At 35.5% G+C, this 15608-nt stretch overlaps 1 protein-coding gene across 1 annotated transcript in view; it reads right to left on the minus strand.

The window, feature by feature from the left end:
- The window catches only part of PLA2G4A (phospholipase A2 group IVA), a 168331-nt gene that overhangs the window by 120479 nt on the left and 32244 nt on the right, over positions 1 to 15608 (minus strand). Inside the window, exon 3 of the mRNA XM_003264476.3 lies at positions 5784 to 5865. Within this exon, the coding sequence (XP_003264524.1) occupies positions 5784 to 5865 (82 nt within the window). The remainder of the gene's footprint in view (positions 1 to 5783; positions 5866 to 15608) is intronic.

Here is a 15608-nt window from a genome sequence, read left to right on the forward strand (position 1 = left end):
CTTTGCAGGAGAGAATAAAACAATATTTTACCATGCTGCAGTGGTTAAAAGCAGGGTACCTAGAGTGATGCTGCCTGGGTTCTTAGATGGATCACAAATATAACACAATCAAATATCACACAGTCAAATATCACACAATCACCAACTAAGCTGAAAGAGAACTACATATTAAACTATTTATGGGAGGTATCTTTATATGTACGAGGGAAAGACTATATTTGTAAATGTGTGTGTGTGTGTGTGTGCGTGTAGTACATTTCAGGCATTAATCATTTAACATGAAGTGAGCACTGTGACTTTTGAAACAATAAAAATATACGTTCTTGTTTTCCCATAGCTTGTAATCTGCTATTTTCATGATTTTAGTATAAAATAATTTCAGAATTTAACATTGTAATTGTGGTATTAAGGTATTTGTGTTTATTTCTATCATTCTCATTGATAATGTAATGAGTCATGTAATTAAGCATCCTTTTATAAGAATTTCAAAAATAAACAGTATTAAGGTATTCATGATTATTTCATTTTACAAAAGTAAAATCAGCAAAAAACAAAAGTCTTAGCATTTTTGTTCCATCATGGATTTTTAAAGTCTTTGCTCCGCTCACAAGTCCTATAGATCACAGGGTAAGCAAACATAAACTAGAAGAAATTGTCTAGAGCTTGTCTTTCAAAATGTGGTTCATGGGTCAGCAATGTCTACATCAGTTGTATGTCAGAAATTCGGAATCTACTCCCCAAACCTACAAAATCAAAATCTGCATTTTGAACAAAAACCCCCAGTGACTCATATGGACATTAAAATTTAAGAAGCACTGTTTGGGGAAGATTAGGTCCAGCCTTAGAATTGCAAATGGCACAACCCTTTAAAAATTAGAAACTTGATCCAAATCTTGCCAGAAAGTTATCAGAAACAGAATATCATTTACCTACAGACACAGACTTTTTGAATATTAAGAGCTTAAGGTTATTAAGAAAATCTTAAAGAAGTATGTTAAGATATTAATAAGATCTTATAAAATTGGCTTGAATACAATGAGTTCATCATTTTCCCAAGCATATGTATTTTTTATTAGAGTTTAATTGTGAGCATTAAACGCTGTTATCATCTGAATATTTAAGTAAAGTTAGATCCACCTGCAATCCTACACCTGTTCTTGGAAGCTCTAATGTTTATGATGCTAATTCTGTAAAGAAAAAGAGTTTACGTGTCTAATAAAGGGACCAGACAAGGAAAGAATCCTCAGTATATATATATCCATAATTAGGATAGTTCTAAAACTCTAATATTCTGTGGTATTTTATCATTTAAAAAACACTATGGCATTTCTTATCTAATCTCATCGCAGGGAGTGAAACATGGCTCTAATAGTTCTGAATTCTAAGGCCAGCCTCCGTTATCATTCAGTATCTGTGTTTTTCCCAACACTTTCTAAAAGAAGCAGAAATTCAGTAAGGTAGCTAATGCATTTGTGTCAGCTGTTTCATTTGGTTATAAAATGAAGTTTGTGGCCAGAGTTGTGTTCTGTTTCTTATAGGCACAAAGAAAATTCTATGACCAATTGAAATACTACACTCACTGCAGCCATTCTGCAAACATATCTTCTGTTAAAAGAGGAAAGGGACAACTTAGAATATAGAGTTTAACATACATTAACCTAACATTTAGCACCCAACCTGATGCTGACATGTAGCTTGTTACATATCACATCTACAACAACTTCCTGTGGGTTTAAAAGTAAGAGTTACATGCACACTTATGTTTATTGCGGCACTATTCACAATAGCAAAGAGTTGGAACCAACCCAAATGTCCAACAACGATAGACTGGATTAAGAAAATGTGGCACATATACACCATGGAATACTATGCAGCCATAAAAAATGATGAGTTCATGTCCTTTGTAGGGACATGGAAGAAACTGGAAAACATCATTCTCAGTAAACTATCGCAAGGACAAAAAACCAAACACCGCATGTTCTCACTCATAGGTGGGAATTGAACAATGAGAACTCACGGACACAGGAAGGGGAACATCACACTCCGGGGACTGTTGTGGGGTGGGGGGAAGGGGAAGGGACAGCATTAGGAGATATACCTAATGCTAAATGACGAGTTAATGGGTGCAGCAAAACAACATGGCACATGGATACATATGTAACAAACCTGCACATTGTACACATGTACCCTAAAACCTAAAGTATAATAATAAAAATAAATAAATAAATAAAGAGTTACATTAATATTGCCAAATTAATGCAAGCTACTTATTTCAAAGATAAAAATAGAGCAATGATTTTGAGTCACATGTAAATGTGAACTTCAGACTGCCTCTTCCTATGAACTGTAAACATAAGAATGCAGAAGGAGTCATGACTAGAGCACTGGGTATAAATGCTACATTTGAGTAATACTGAAACTAGCAACCATGTCTGGGAAGGAACTGGCAGCTGTCTTATTCTTGGCTTGTCAATGCCCTCAAGTGAAAACAAGGAATAAAAGAGATGCTATAAATTAAAATGTCAGCTCTGACTCTTCAAAAGACAGTTTATTGGGTGTTGCTGATTTTATTCTGAGGTTTTAACAGTGCAGAAGCATATTTCTAAATGTAGGTAGTTAGGGTAGCATGATTTATCAAAGGACAAAATAAAAAATAGATATAAACTTAGTATTATCCTTTTTTATGAATATTTTACCAAGAATTAACTAGTTGATTTTTTACTTGTCTTGGTACCCTTGAGAAAGCCCTCACACACACAAGCAAGGCAGAAAACTCCAATAGTAATCCATCATTCTTCTTTACCAAGATGTAGAATTTTATGGAACTCTACCTTTATAAATAAATGCAGACAGTATGAACAACAGAAGAGGATGTAGAGTTCTGTGATCCTGGTCTTCACAGATCTTAGGACTTTTAAAAATAGTTCTTATAGTTCTATTCTTGTCTATGTTTAAAGAACTGCTATGTAAAACACCCCAAATTCAGCTATTTGGTAAGTTGTATAGATCAAGCTCTCCAAGAAATATCATCAAAATTCCACTCAGAAAAGTGATGGCTAATACCTGTGCCTTTTCTCACTAGAGTGTCCCACAGCTTTTCAAAAATAAAGTGGTTGGTACTATACATCATCTATTCACTTTTCCATAGTAACTTTATCACTATATTTATTTCTCTAAAACTCCTTCATGTTCTTTTTGTCTCTTCCTGACTCCTGTGAACTCATTAAGGTGATATAAATGGTCGACAACAACTCCCTCCCCACACACACATGAAAGTAACAATTCAAAAAAAAAAAACAACTCAATTACAAATGCTGAATAAAAATTCTAACAGAATGCCATAACACTGTCCTTTCTCCCACAGCAATTAATCTTCAGTGGCCATTCCTTCCATGGGTCCTTCACTTTAAAAAGGAAGCTTCTAAAATTAAGAGTCTAATCTGTGTTATGTACACTGTGGGGATCCAAAATCTAAATGTTCCTTGTCCCAGGAGATGAATTAATATCTCAGGTTCATTCTTTTAGTAATATTATCGATATCAATTCAAAGAGATCTAAAATGAAACTTTCAGCATCACATTTTTCCCTATTCTAATTATAATAAATAACCATTGCCAAAGTGCCTGGGCCTACCATGAGAAGTTGCTAGAAAATCAGATCCACACCAGTTGAAAGAGACTCATGGAGTATAAAGTTTGAACTGCTGTTGGACTCATCTTAGGCACAATGACAGTCATTGTCTCTACACAACAGAATGCTGCATTGATTAAAAAAAAGGGGCGGGGGGATTGCTGCTGCTTTATCTAAGAGACAGTAACTGTATTTTTAAAAGTCAAATTAGCTCTGTCTTTTGCATGCCTGACAAGCTACTGACATAAAATTTAGTCGAATTAAGAATGGCTTTTCCAACACACAGCATGACCTCTTTGGTTGCAAAACCCATGCCTTTTCTTAAGAGTATGGTGGGTAACAGTGTCTAAATACAGCTTCTAATGAGGCTTCTCTTTTGCAGGGGCCTTTCTTTCAGTAAATTCTCATTTAAAATGGTGAAAATGAAAAGAATGGTAAAAAGCAAAATAAGAATAACTTCAGAAAAATATTAATAAAGGGATGATTACATGGGTTAAACTGAAGTCTGAGATAAAATTTAAAATGTAAATATCTGGTCGAAGCTAGTTTTGAAGAAATTGCCATTGCTCCCCTCACCTGTCATGAAAACCACTGCTCAGCCAAAACTCTTGCTGTTAGATTCTACCTAACAATCCTCTCCTTGCTTCAGACATTTACCAACTTCCTGGACTCTCCTCATTCACTGAAGGTATGAGCCTTAAGTTCACATTCTTTCTTTTCTCAGTATCTAACTCCTCCCTCTTTATTGGCATTTTCATTGCCATTTCAACAGGCTGAAGTCCCTCCTGTTCTTTGAAAAAAACGAAAAACCTATTTTCCACATTCCTCTCCAATAAATTTCATATACTACAATCACAACATTTTGAAAAATGAAAATTCAGTTGTGTGACTTACTACTTAAATGCCATCAAATTCTTCCCATTGCATTAATGAAAAAATCTTAGCCCTAAGTCTTTGTCTTACCAGGGCTTATCATCCTAGTCTCATCTGCCCCTCCAGCCCCCACCTCCGTTATCTATTCTCTGGTAATATTGGGTCTGTTCTAGCTCCTCACAAGCATTCTGGTCTTTTTGCCTTGGAACATGCTGTTTTCTCTGCCTAGGATTTCTTCTTGCTGTCATGACCAAGATACTTTTCCTTTAGGTACCAGTTTAAATGTCATTTGCGCTGGGAACCCTACCTGTTTCCCGGACGATACATTGCAATCTCTGTTCTTTTTCCAAAACCTGTTTTGAGAGTTAAATTATCCATTCCCATTTTAACAATCTAAGATGTTAACAAATCTAAGACATTATTAAATCTAAGATGTTATCAAACCCATCATCATAATACTTTGTTGTAACCATTATTATTTGTATTCCACTTGCATGAATTCCAACCCTTTAAATAATAAGATTCCACAAGGAAAATTGCCTTTTTTAAAAACGTGGAGAAAGATACTGTCAACAAGTTAATTCAGCATTATCCTCAGGCTGTGGATCGCATCATTTCAGGCTGTCCTATACCAGTTTCTATGGCTATTCCATACAAAATAAACACACTCAAAGGCATAAGAACTAGAGAAAAACTACATTTTAAAAATTATAAATGCATAATACTTCACAGAGGCAGCTTGTTTAAAGTCTTTACTCAGTATTCTTTTAGAAGCAAAATTAAACAAAATTTCTTTGAATTCCCAAGATGTGTACGTCACAAGAAAGTCATTTTGTCTGACTCCAAGTGATCTCAGCTAATTTAAGACCCAGGTAAAATGCTGTTCTGACAGATAGCATCAGAGAACTGTTCAAAATGTTATCATTCAAAGATCTAGACAAACATAATGACATTTGAAGGAGGCAGAACCTCTGATTTGTCAAGGAACTCAAGCAATTAAAGGGTGAACCATAATTATACGTTTAACAGCAAAGAAAATAAGGGCACTTAACGCATGTCACCAAAGGCCGCCTTTGTCACTTTGGCTAATTTAAGCCCCAGGTAAAATGCTAATCTGACAGATAGCATCAGAGAACTGTTCGAAATGTTATTATTCAAAGATCTAGACAAACATAACCACATTTGAAGAAGGCAGAACCTCCGATTTGTCAAGGAACTCAAGCAATTAAAGGCTGGACCATAATTACACGTTTAATAGCAAAGAAAAAAACGGCACTTACGCATGTCACCAAAGGCCCCCTTTGTCACTTTGGTGGCACGTAACACCACTACCGTAAACTTGTGGGAATACTGGTGCTCCACCTGGAAATAAAATGACAGTAAATTTAAAATAAGCTTCCAACATAGAATCTCATTTTTTCCTTGAGATTAATTTAAAATATTCTACTTAAAAACAAGTAGCATGCATACCAGAAACATTCTTTGATGTAAGGCTGCTTCTTTTTTGACTCTCTTCTCTCTCATCACAGAATCATTGAGTTTAGATTGTGCCTTAAAATGTCACTACAGCTTGACTATAAGCACTTCTTTGCAGTCCAGTTTATCAAGCACTTGGTAAAAAATGTAAATCAGGACTGCAGGTATTCTAGGAGCACAATCAGGCTTTGTACTTGTTGACTAGGAAGCCCTGGCTTATAAAGGTGAACTCAGAGCAAGACATTCTAGATTCGTTTGTTGTTGTTGTTGCTGTTCACTGAAGCAATCAATCAAAAGTCTTTTCTGCATGACATTTCCAGGACAGCTTTCAAAACTCCATGGACCCAAGGCAATAGCCAGCAAACAAATTGCACTAATTGTAATGCATTTGTTAGAAATCATATGCAAGAATATTAAGATTTGTTATTAGCCTAACACCTTGCATAAACACAATAAACATTAACAGGTAGAGGACTTCATTAGACACTTCACCTAAATGGGAAACAGTTATCAAACAATTCTACTCACTAAAGCAGAATGAGGAAGCAGGAACTCACATAGTTCTTGGGGCAACTGAAAAGGTTACAAAGTCTTTATCTAAAACTCAAACATTTCTTGTTTTAATCTTAGGAGAGGTCACTTCCCTTAATTTTAGTAGGCTTGCTTAACTGGTTGAAAAGTTCATAATTGATTAAAAAGAGGCTCAGATACTGACAATATTGAAAAGTGAGCAGTGACAGTCTAAATGCAAGGAGGCAAAAAAAATTGTCAAAAGTGTAGACAGATTGATAAGGACCAACAGTAGTAGAATACAGGGACAAAAATTAGACAGCACTAGCTTCTGTAGAAATCACTTCATCAATAATGTAATTAATATTTCAATTTAGAATACAGCATCAAAGAGGTGAAGACATGAATAATGAGCATACCTTGTTTAAAAAGGCAGAGAAGCATAAAAATCTTTCAAAATAATGCTGATTCAACTTTATTTAAAAAAAGAAATACCTTCAACATCCAAGAGTTCTGAGTAGCCAAAGTTTTATTATACATAAATGAAATGATCAATCATAAAAATATTTGAAACTAAATGAAATTGACAGTACACCTTGTCAAAATTTGAATGATGCCTTGAAAGCAGTACTGAATGGGAAATTCATAGCACTGAATGCATATACTAAAAAAGAAGAAAGAACTAAAATCAATAATCTAAGTTACCACCTTAGGATAGTGGAAAAAAAAGAGCAAATTAAATCCAAGGTAAACAAAAACAAATAGTAAAAAGTAGAACAGAAATCAATAAAATTGGAAACAGGAAATAGAGAAAATCAATGCAACCAAAATTTGGTTCTTTGAAAAAATCATTAAGATCAATGAGCCATTAGCCATGCTAAGAAAAAAAAAAAAAAGGATGAGAGAGAGAGAACAAAACTACTAATACCAGAAATGATAAGGGACATTATTACAGATCGCATGGACATTTAAAGGATAACAGAAGAAATACTACAAATAACTCTATGCTCATGAATTTGATAACCTAGATGAAATGGATCGATTTCTTAAAAGACAGAATCTACCAAAATTTACATAAGAAGAAATAGACAATCTAAATAGGCCCATATCTATTAAAGAAATTGAATCAATAATTAATAACCTTACAAAACAGAAAGCACTATGTTCACATGGGTTCACTGTTAAATTCTACCAAACATTTAGGAGGAAACTGTATCAATTCTTATATCAATTCTCTACAATCTCTTCCAGAGGATAAAAGCAGAGGGAATGCTTCTTAAATCTTTCTCGGAGGCCACCATTACCCTAATTCCAAAACCAGACAAAGTCATTACAAGAAAAGAAAACTACAGGCCAATATTTCTCATGAACATACATGTCAAAGTTCTCAATAGAATATTAGCAAATCAATTCCAACAACATATAAAAAGAATTAGATACCGGACCGGGCCCAACGGCTCACGCTTGTAATCTCAGCACTTTGGGAGGTGGAGGCAGGTGGATCACCTGAGGCCAGGAGTTTGAGACCAGCCTGGCTAACATGGTGAAACCCCGTCTCTACTAAAAATACAAAAAAATTAGCTGGGCATGGTGGTGTGTGCCTGTAATCCCAGCTACTTGGGAGGCTGAAGCAAGAGAATCGCTTGAACCCTGGCAGCAGTGGTTGCAGTGAGCAAGATAGCGCCATTGCACTCCAGCCTGGGACTCCAGCGGGACTCTGTCTCAAAAAAAAAAAAGAGAGAATTTTACACCGTGACCAAGCAGGGTTTATGTCAGATACAAAAGGCTGGTTCAGCATTCAAAAGTCTATTAATTTAATCCATCATATCAACAAGCTAAACAAGAAAAATTACATGATCATATCAACAGATGAATAAAAAGCATTTGACAAAATTTAGCATCCATCCATAATAATAAAAAATTTCAGCAAGCTAGGAATAGAAGGGAGTTTTATCAACTTGATAAAACACATCTACAAAAAACCTATAATTAATGTCACATTTAATGATGACAAAATGGAAGCTTCCCTGAAAAGATCAGGAGCAAGGCAAGGAGGTTCCCTGTCATCACCCTTTTCAACATTGTACTGGAAGTCCTATTTAATGCAATAAGATAAGAAAAGGAAATAAAAGGCATATAGATTGAGAATGAAGAAATAAAACTTTGTTTACGGATAACATGAATGTCTATGTAGAAAACCCAATATAAGCAATTAAAAAAAAACTCCTGGAACTAATTATGTGACTATAATAAGATTTCAGGAGATAAGATTAATATACGAAAGTCAATTGCTTTTCTACATACCAGAAATGAACAAGTAGACTTTGAAATTAAAAACACAATACTACTTAATTAGCACTCCCCAAAATGAAATAGTTATAAATCTAACAATGTATGTAGAAGATCTATATGAGGAAGAATACAAAATTCATATGAAATAAATCAAGGAAGAACTAAATAAATGGAGAGATATTCCATATTCATGGATGGGAAGACTCAATAATGTAAAGATGTCATTTCTTTCCAATGTGATCTATAGATTCAACAAAGTCCCAATAAAAATCACAAATATTCTGTGAAAACGAGAAACTGATTCTAAAATTCATATGAAGAGGCAAAAGACCCAGAATAGTAAACACAAAATTGAAGGAGAAGGAAAAAGTTAGAGGACTGATGCTATGCAACTTCAAGATTACTATAAAGCTACAGTAATCAAGACAGTGTGATACTGGCAATAAATTAAAAAATACAAACAAACAAACAAACCAGATCAGTGGAACAGAATAGAGAAGCACATAAATAAAGTTAACTGATCTTTGACAAAGGAGAAAAGACAATAAAATGAAGCAAAGATAGTCTTTTCAACAAATGATGCTGGAACAACTGGACATCCACATGCAGAAAATGAATCTACACAGATGATTACTGGGCCTGAAAATACAATGAGAAAATGCTCTTGAAAATATAACTTAAAATTATTAGCTTTCTCCGCAAAAGGAACCATCTCAATAATAATTATTATACATAATGATGCTCCCCTCCCAAAATCATCTATGCTTTTTTTGCGTATCTAAGAACTTCTAATATTACATGGGTTTTCAAATACCTAGAAACCTTCCTTGTATCATAAAAACTATGAGCAATATTTTTATCCATTATTTAATATTTGATTTTTGAAGTTGCTGCAAATATATTCACATACTAAATGTTATTAATAACATGTACAAAAAGATTGTTTTTATTATAAGGACTCATTGAATGCGAACCATATGTCATACATTCTACTAGACACCAACTGTCATTTAATATTCCAAACAACCCTAAAGAATAGGTGTTATTATTTATATTTATAAATGAGTAAAATGAGATTCTCGGAGACTCAGTAATTTCCCAGTTACTCATAGATAGTAAATGGTGACATTTTACTAGAAATTAGCCTTGCTGTTCTGTGTCTGTGCCCATCTCTTTCTAAGAGCTTTAAGGATTAATAAGAGAGTAACTATAATAAAGTAAGCACATATTCTTGGAGAAAGATGTTCAGTTTCAATCAATGATTATCCAAATAGTCTTTTGAGAATCGCTTACCATGTTTCCTGGGGCCACTATCACATGCAATTTCAAACTAGTCCAGACTGCGCTAGGTTTCAACTTGGATAGGAGATGTTTGGTTATATCTCAGGGATAGTGCCAGGGGAAATTACATTACTGAATTCACAACCAATATTCTCCAAGGGAAACTAATGACTCAGGACAATGGTGGCTGGTAGTTGGCAGAGAGAGATGTCATATTTCAATTGAGTTGTCAAATCTAAGCTCAATCCACTGACTTAGTCACAAAGATTAAGCTTTGCCTTTAGGTCTTGGATTACTTTGAGTGTCTTTCTGCATTCAAAATCATTTCCATAGTAAAAACCAAGACACTTTTTCTTTTCAAAATTACAATTTCCTATTCATTAGGAAAACAGCTACTGTATTAAATTCATTCTGGATAAGTATATTGACATATGTAACTATGATTGGCATTGAAAAAAAGAACCAATTTATACCAAATCAATTTGATGATCTTCCTAATCTATTTAAAACTCTACTGTTACAAGACAAGAACCAAAGAAACAATCATAAAATAAAGTTGATGGAAAATAAAGTAGATTCTGAATGCAAATATTGTTTTTCTCTATTCAACCTAACTTTGCCTAAGTTTTAAAACTAAAAACTGTTAGTATGACAAAGACTATGATATGTTATTACTGAACCCAGAGATTATGGTCACCACAACTGGCAATAGGCACCTTCTCAGAAATTTTTTTTAATGGTTGCATTGATGTCATTAATAAATCATGAGGTTTCTTTGGTAAGATACTTATTTTCAGTTTCACTTTCAGGTGTGGAGTTTCATTCTAATATAACTATGAAGAACAGGCATTTTGCTATTATTCACCTACACTTTTTAAAGAATGATCAGCATTATCTATTTTTAGTCTAACAACACTCTCTAATCTTGTTTTAAAAATTCTCAGACATGGGTTGGCCATGTGCAGAAATTATCTCAATGGTCAAAACACCTAATTTGGAACATAATTTGTTAGCTCTAGAAGACATCACTAAAAGAAAATCAAAATCAGAAATATGACTTGAGATTCTTCTCCCCTTGAACAAGAAATTTATCACCTGCACAAGAATATACATGAAGTTTGGCAATATATTATATTTTATATATATATATATGTATATATTTTTATTTTATTTTATGTAGACAGAGTCTCATTCTATCACCCAGGTTAGAGTTCAGTGGATCAGATGATCTTCCCACCTCAGCCTCCCAAGCAGCTTGGATTACAAGCACACCCCACCACACCCAGCTAATTTTTTATTTTTGTTTTTGTTTTTGTAGAGATGGGATTTTGCCATGTTGCTCAGGCTAGTGTCAAACTCCTAGGCTCAAGCAATCTGCCCACCTCAGCCTCCCAAAGTGCTGGGATTACAGGCATGAGCCACCACACCTGGCCTATAGTTGTATATATTTTTAAAAATAAAAGCAAATATAGAGTGCATTCTTATTGCAATAAGAAGATTTTAAGTCCTCTTTTAATCACGAGTATAGGGACTGGTATCCAGAATATATAAGGAACTCAACTCAATAACATAATAATAATAATAATAATCTGATTTTTAAAACAAGTAAAAGACTTAAATAGACATTTCTCAAAAGAAGACACTCAAATGGCCAACAAGTATATGAAAAAATGCTCAACATCACTTATGCTCAGGGAAATGCAAATGAAAACCACAATGAGATATTACCTCATCCCAACTAGAATCGCTATTAAAAAAAACCACAAAAATAACAAATGCTGGCATAGATGTAGAGAAAGAGAAACACTTATACACTGTTGGTGGAAAACTAAATTTGTATAGCCATTGTGTAAAACAGTATGGAGGTTTTTCAAAAAAAATTAAAAATAGTACTATCATATGGTCCAGCAATCCTACTATTGGGCATATATCTAAAGGAAATGAAAGCAGTGTGTCAGAGACAAATCTGCACTCCCATGTTTATTGCAACACCATTCACAATAACCAAGATGTGGAATCAACCTAAGTGCCCATCAATGGATGAATGGATAAATAAAAGTGGTACATATACACAATGGAATACTATTCAACCATAAGAAAGAAGGATATCCTGTCATTTGTTCCAACAGGGATGAACCTGGAGGACTTTATGCTAAATAGTTATGTATTTGCGGTCTGGAGTGGTGGCTCATGCCTATAATCCCAGCACTTTGGGAGGGAGGCCAAGGAAGGTGGATCACCTGAGGTCAGGAGTTCGAGACCAGCCTGGCCAATATGGTGAAACCCCATCTCTACTAAAAATATAAAAAATTAGCCGGGCGTGGTGGCAGGCACCTGTAATCCCAGCTTCTCAGGAGGCTGAGACAGGATAATGGCTTGAACCCAGGAGGCGGAGGTTACAGTGAGCTGAGATCATGCCACTGCCCTCTAGCCTGGGCGACAGAGCGAGACGCTGTCTCAAAAAAAAAAATAGTTATATATTTGCACAGAAAGACAAATAGCACAACATCTACCCATATGTGGAATCTAAAGAAGTTGATGCCATAGAAGTAGAGAGTAAGATAGTGGTTACCAGAGGCTAGGGAAGATAGGAGGAAGGAGAAAATGCGGAGAGAATGGTAAATGGGTAAAAAGTTAGGTAGGAGAAATAAGTACTGGTGTTCTATAGCACAGCAGGATGACTATGGTTAATAGTAACATGCTGCATATTTCAAAATAGAAGAGAAGATTTTTAATGTGCTCACCACAAAGATGTGATAAATGCATGAGATGATGAATATGCTACAAATCTTGATTTAATTATTACACAATGTATAATACAATGGAACATCATACTGTACCCCATAAATATATACAATTACTATGTGTCAAAAACAGAATTTTAAAAAGTGAAGTGTCAAACAAAAAAGGAAAAAGATTGCAGGGATTGCTCTAGCAGTGAAAACCAGTACAAGAAAATATTAATGTTAACAGCTTGGTTCTAAAATTCTAATTTAACTGGGTGCCGTGGTGCACACCTGTAGTGACAGCTACCTGAGAGGCTCAGACAGAAGGATTGCTTAAGCCCAGGAGTTTGAGGCCAGCCTAGGCAATATAGCAGACCCTGTCTTTAAAAAAGAAAATGGTAAAATATTTACTTTTTTTTTTTTTTTTTGAGACGGAGTCTCGCTCTGTCACCCAGGCTGGAGTGCAGTGGCGCGATCTCGGCTCACTGCAAGCTCCGCCTCCCGGGTTCACGCCATTCTCCTGCCTCAGCCTCTCCGAGTAGCTGGCACTACAGGCGCCCGCCACCAGGCCCGGCTAATTTTTTGTATTTTTAGTAGAGACGGGGTTTCACCGTGGTCTAGATCTCCTGACCTCGTGATCCGCCCGCCTCGGCCTCCCAAAGTGCTGAAAATATTTACTTAATGATATATTCATCATGAGTTTATAGTGACTATAATATCCTTAAAACATTGAAACGAAACAACTGCCCAAATATCTAGCACCTAAATTGTAAGTGTAATATAGATTCTGGTCCAATGGTAACTAAATATCTATAGCATCACAAAAAAAAAAGTGTGAACATCAGCCTTTTCCTACCTCAATACTTACGAGGAAATCTACACTCTCCTGGAGTAACAGTGACTGAGTGGACTCTGAAGAACAGGTGCACCTTCACCTTTCTAGAGGAGCTCATTAGAACAGATGAAGTAGGCTGTGCATTTGAAAAGTTTTTCTCACACGTCCTTGGCGCTTTGGGAAAGTCATATTTATTTGGTTTAGAATTACTGCCCTAGATGATATGTCATGTTCATTCAGATCCAAGATGTCTTTGCACTGATGGTTTTCAAATGTGAACCTTAAGGCTAATAGATCCAATACACTTGAAAATATGGATATGCTAATAAATACTATTTTAGATATTTTATCCCTATTTTGAGGAACTTCTTAAAAACCTCCCTGCTTTACTTGTTCTTTTCATTAAGCAACAAATAAAAGGTTCAGGCCATGCGCAGTGGCTCAGGCCTGTAATCCCAGCACTTTGGGAAACCGAGGAGGGTGGATTACTTAAGGTCAGGAGTTTCAGACCAGCCTGGCCAACATGGTGAAACCCCATCACTATTAAAAATACAAAAAATTAGCTGGGCGTGGTAGCCCATGCCTGTAATCCCAGCTACTTGGGAGGCTGAGGCAAGAGAATCGCTTGAACCTGGGAGGCAGAGGTTGCAATGAGCCAAGATCTCACCACTGCACTCCGGCCTGGGTGACAGAGTGAGACCCTGTCTCAAAAAAAAAAAAAAAAAGTTCATAACTAAAAGACACAGACATAAGTCAGAAAGGCATTTACAACAAAGTCTCATATTTTCTGTTTTTGTTTCCTCATATATAAAATGGCAATCAGAAAACCAACTTCATATGATTTTTCTGAGAATTAAATGACTATGTATAAAAATAACTCAAAATAGAAAAGTAAAGATTCCAATATTTTTATTATTTCTACACTCATGTTAATAATAATATATTACATTGGTATACAATTATATATAAATTATATTATTTTACTTAATATTATACACTAAGTAAAATGATATCATGGGTAAAATGAGGTTTTCTTACTCTCAGCACACAGCCTTCAGTGGGGAGGAGTCCTTCCTTTACTTACCTCATGTTACTGAGCAGTGAAGATCCATATTCTAGACGTAGAAAATAACTGTCATATGGTGAAAAACCAACAGTCTGGCCAATAACACAGGATTTTCTCAAGGGTTCCCTCGCACAAATCCAGACTCCAACATTATAATTTCACATAGGGCAGTGTTGAATGTCAGGTTTGGGGGATGACTTTAGCATCTGTGGAACTCCTTTAAAATAGGATGATTATCCAACTTTTTGGGATCGTCGGGAGGCACTACTGACTGACCGTGAAAGAAGTAATGAGGGAATTCCACTCATGATAACAGCAGATTAAGTAATCTGGGAGACCATTGCCCACTAAAAGTAACTACAAACTGGAAAAGTTTTTTAAAAATAAACATTTTCCTAAAAGTAGGAAAGAACTAACTAGATAGGAAAGCATTAACTACCAGGACAGAGAGCAAAGGTGGAAAAGGGGCACAAAAACCCAGAGAGATGAGCTCAGTTTTGCTACAGGGGCACTTGCTGATCCAGAAGAGGAGAGGACTGAGAGACTGCGCAGCCTTGAGAGATTCATCAGCGTTCTAAGGATAAGGACCCCAGTAAACCACACTCCTGTTTCACACTAAAATCTCCATAGACTGTGACATAGGACTAAGCACGAACATCCTTTCCATGTACTGGTAACCCATTTTAGTGCAATACAAGCTGCCCAGAAAAGCAATCTGGAACTGGGATTACATTTGTCCCAAACTGCTAGTATCCCCAGGGGCCTGACAGAAGCAAATAAGTTATCTCTAAAGGATTGCTTCTATTTTTCACCATAATGTTCAACACAAAATCAAAGATAACTGGGAATATAACAAGTCATGTCACCAAGACTACAAATTAGCATAATTAATCAACAGGCACAGAAATAAACCCATCCA

This window comes from Nomascus leucogenys, chromosome 9 (assembly GCF_006542625.1).
Source record: "Nomascus leucogenys isolate Asia chromosome 9, Asia_NLE_v1, whole genome shotgun sequence".
In the NCBI taxonomy this organism is placed as follows: domain Eukaryota; kingdom Metazoa; phylum Chordata; class Mammalia; order Primates; family Hylobatidae; genus Nomascus; species Nomascus leucogenys.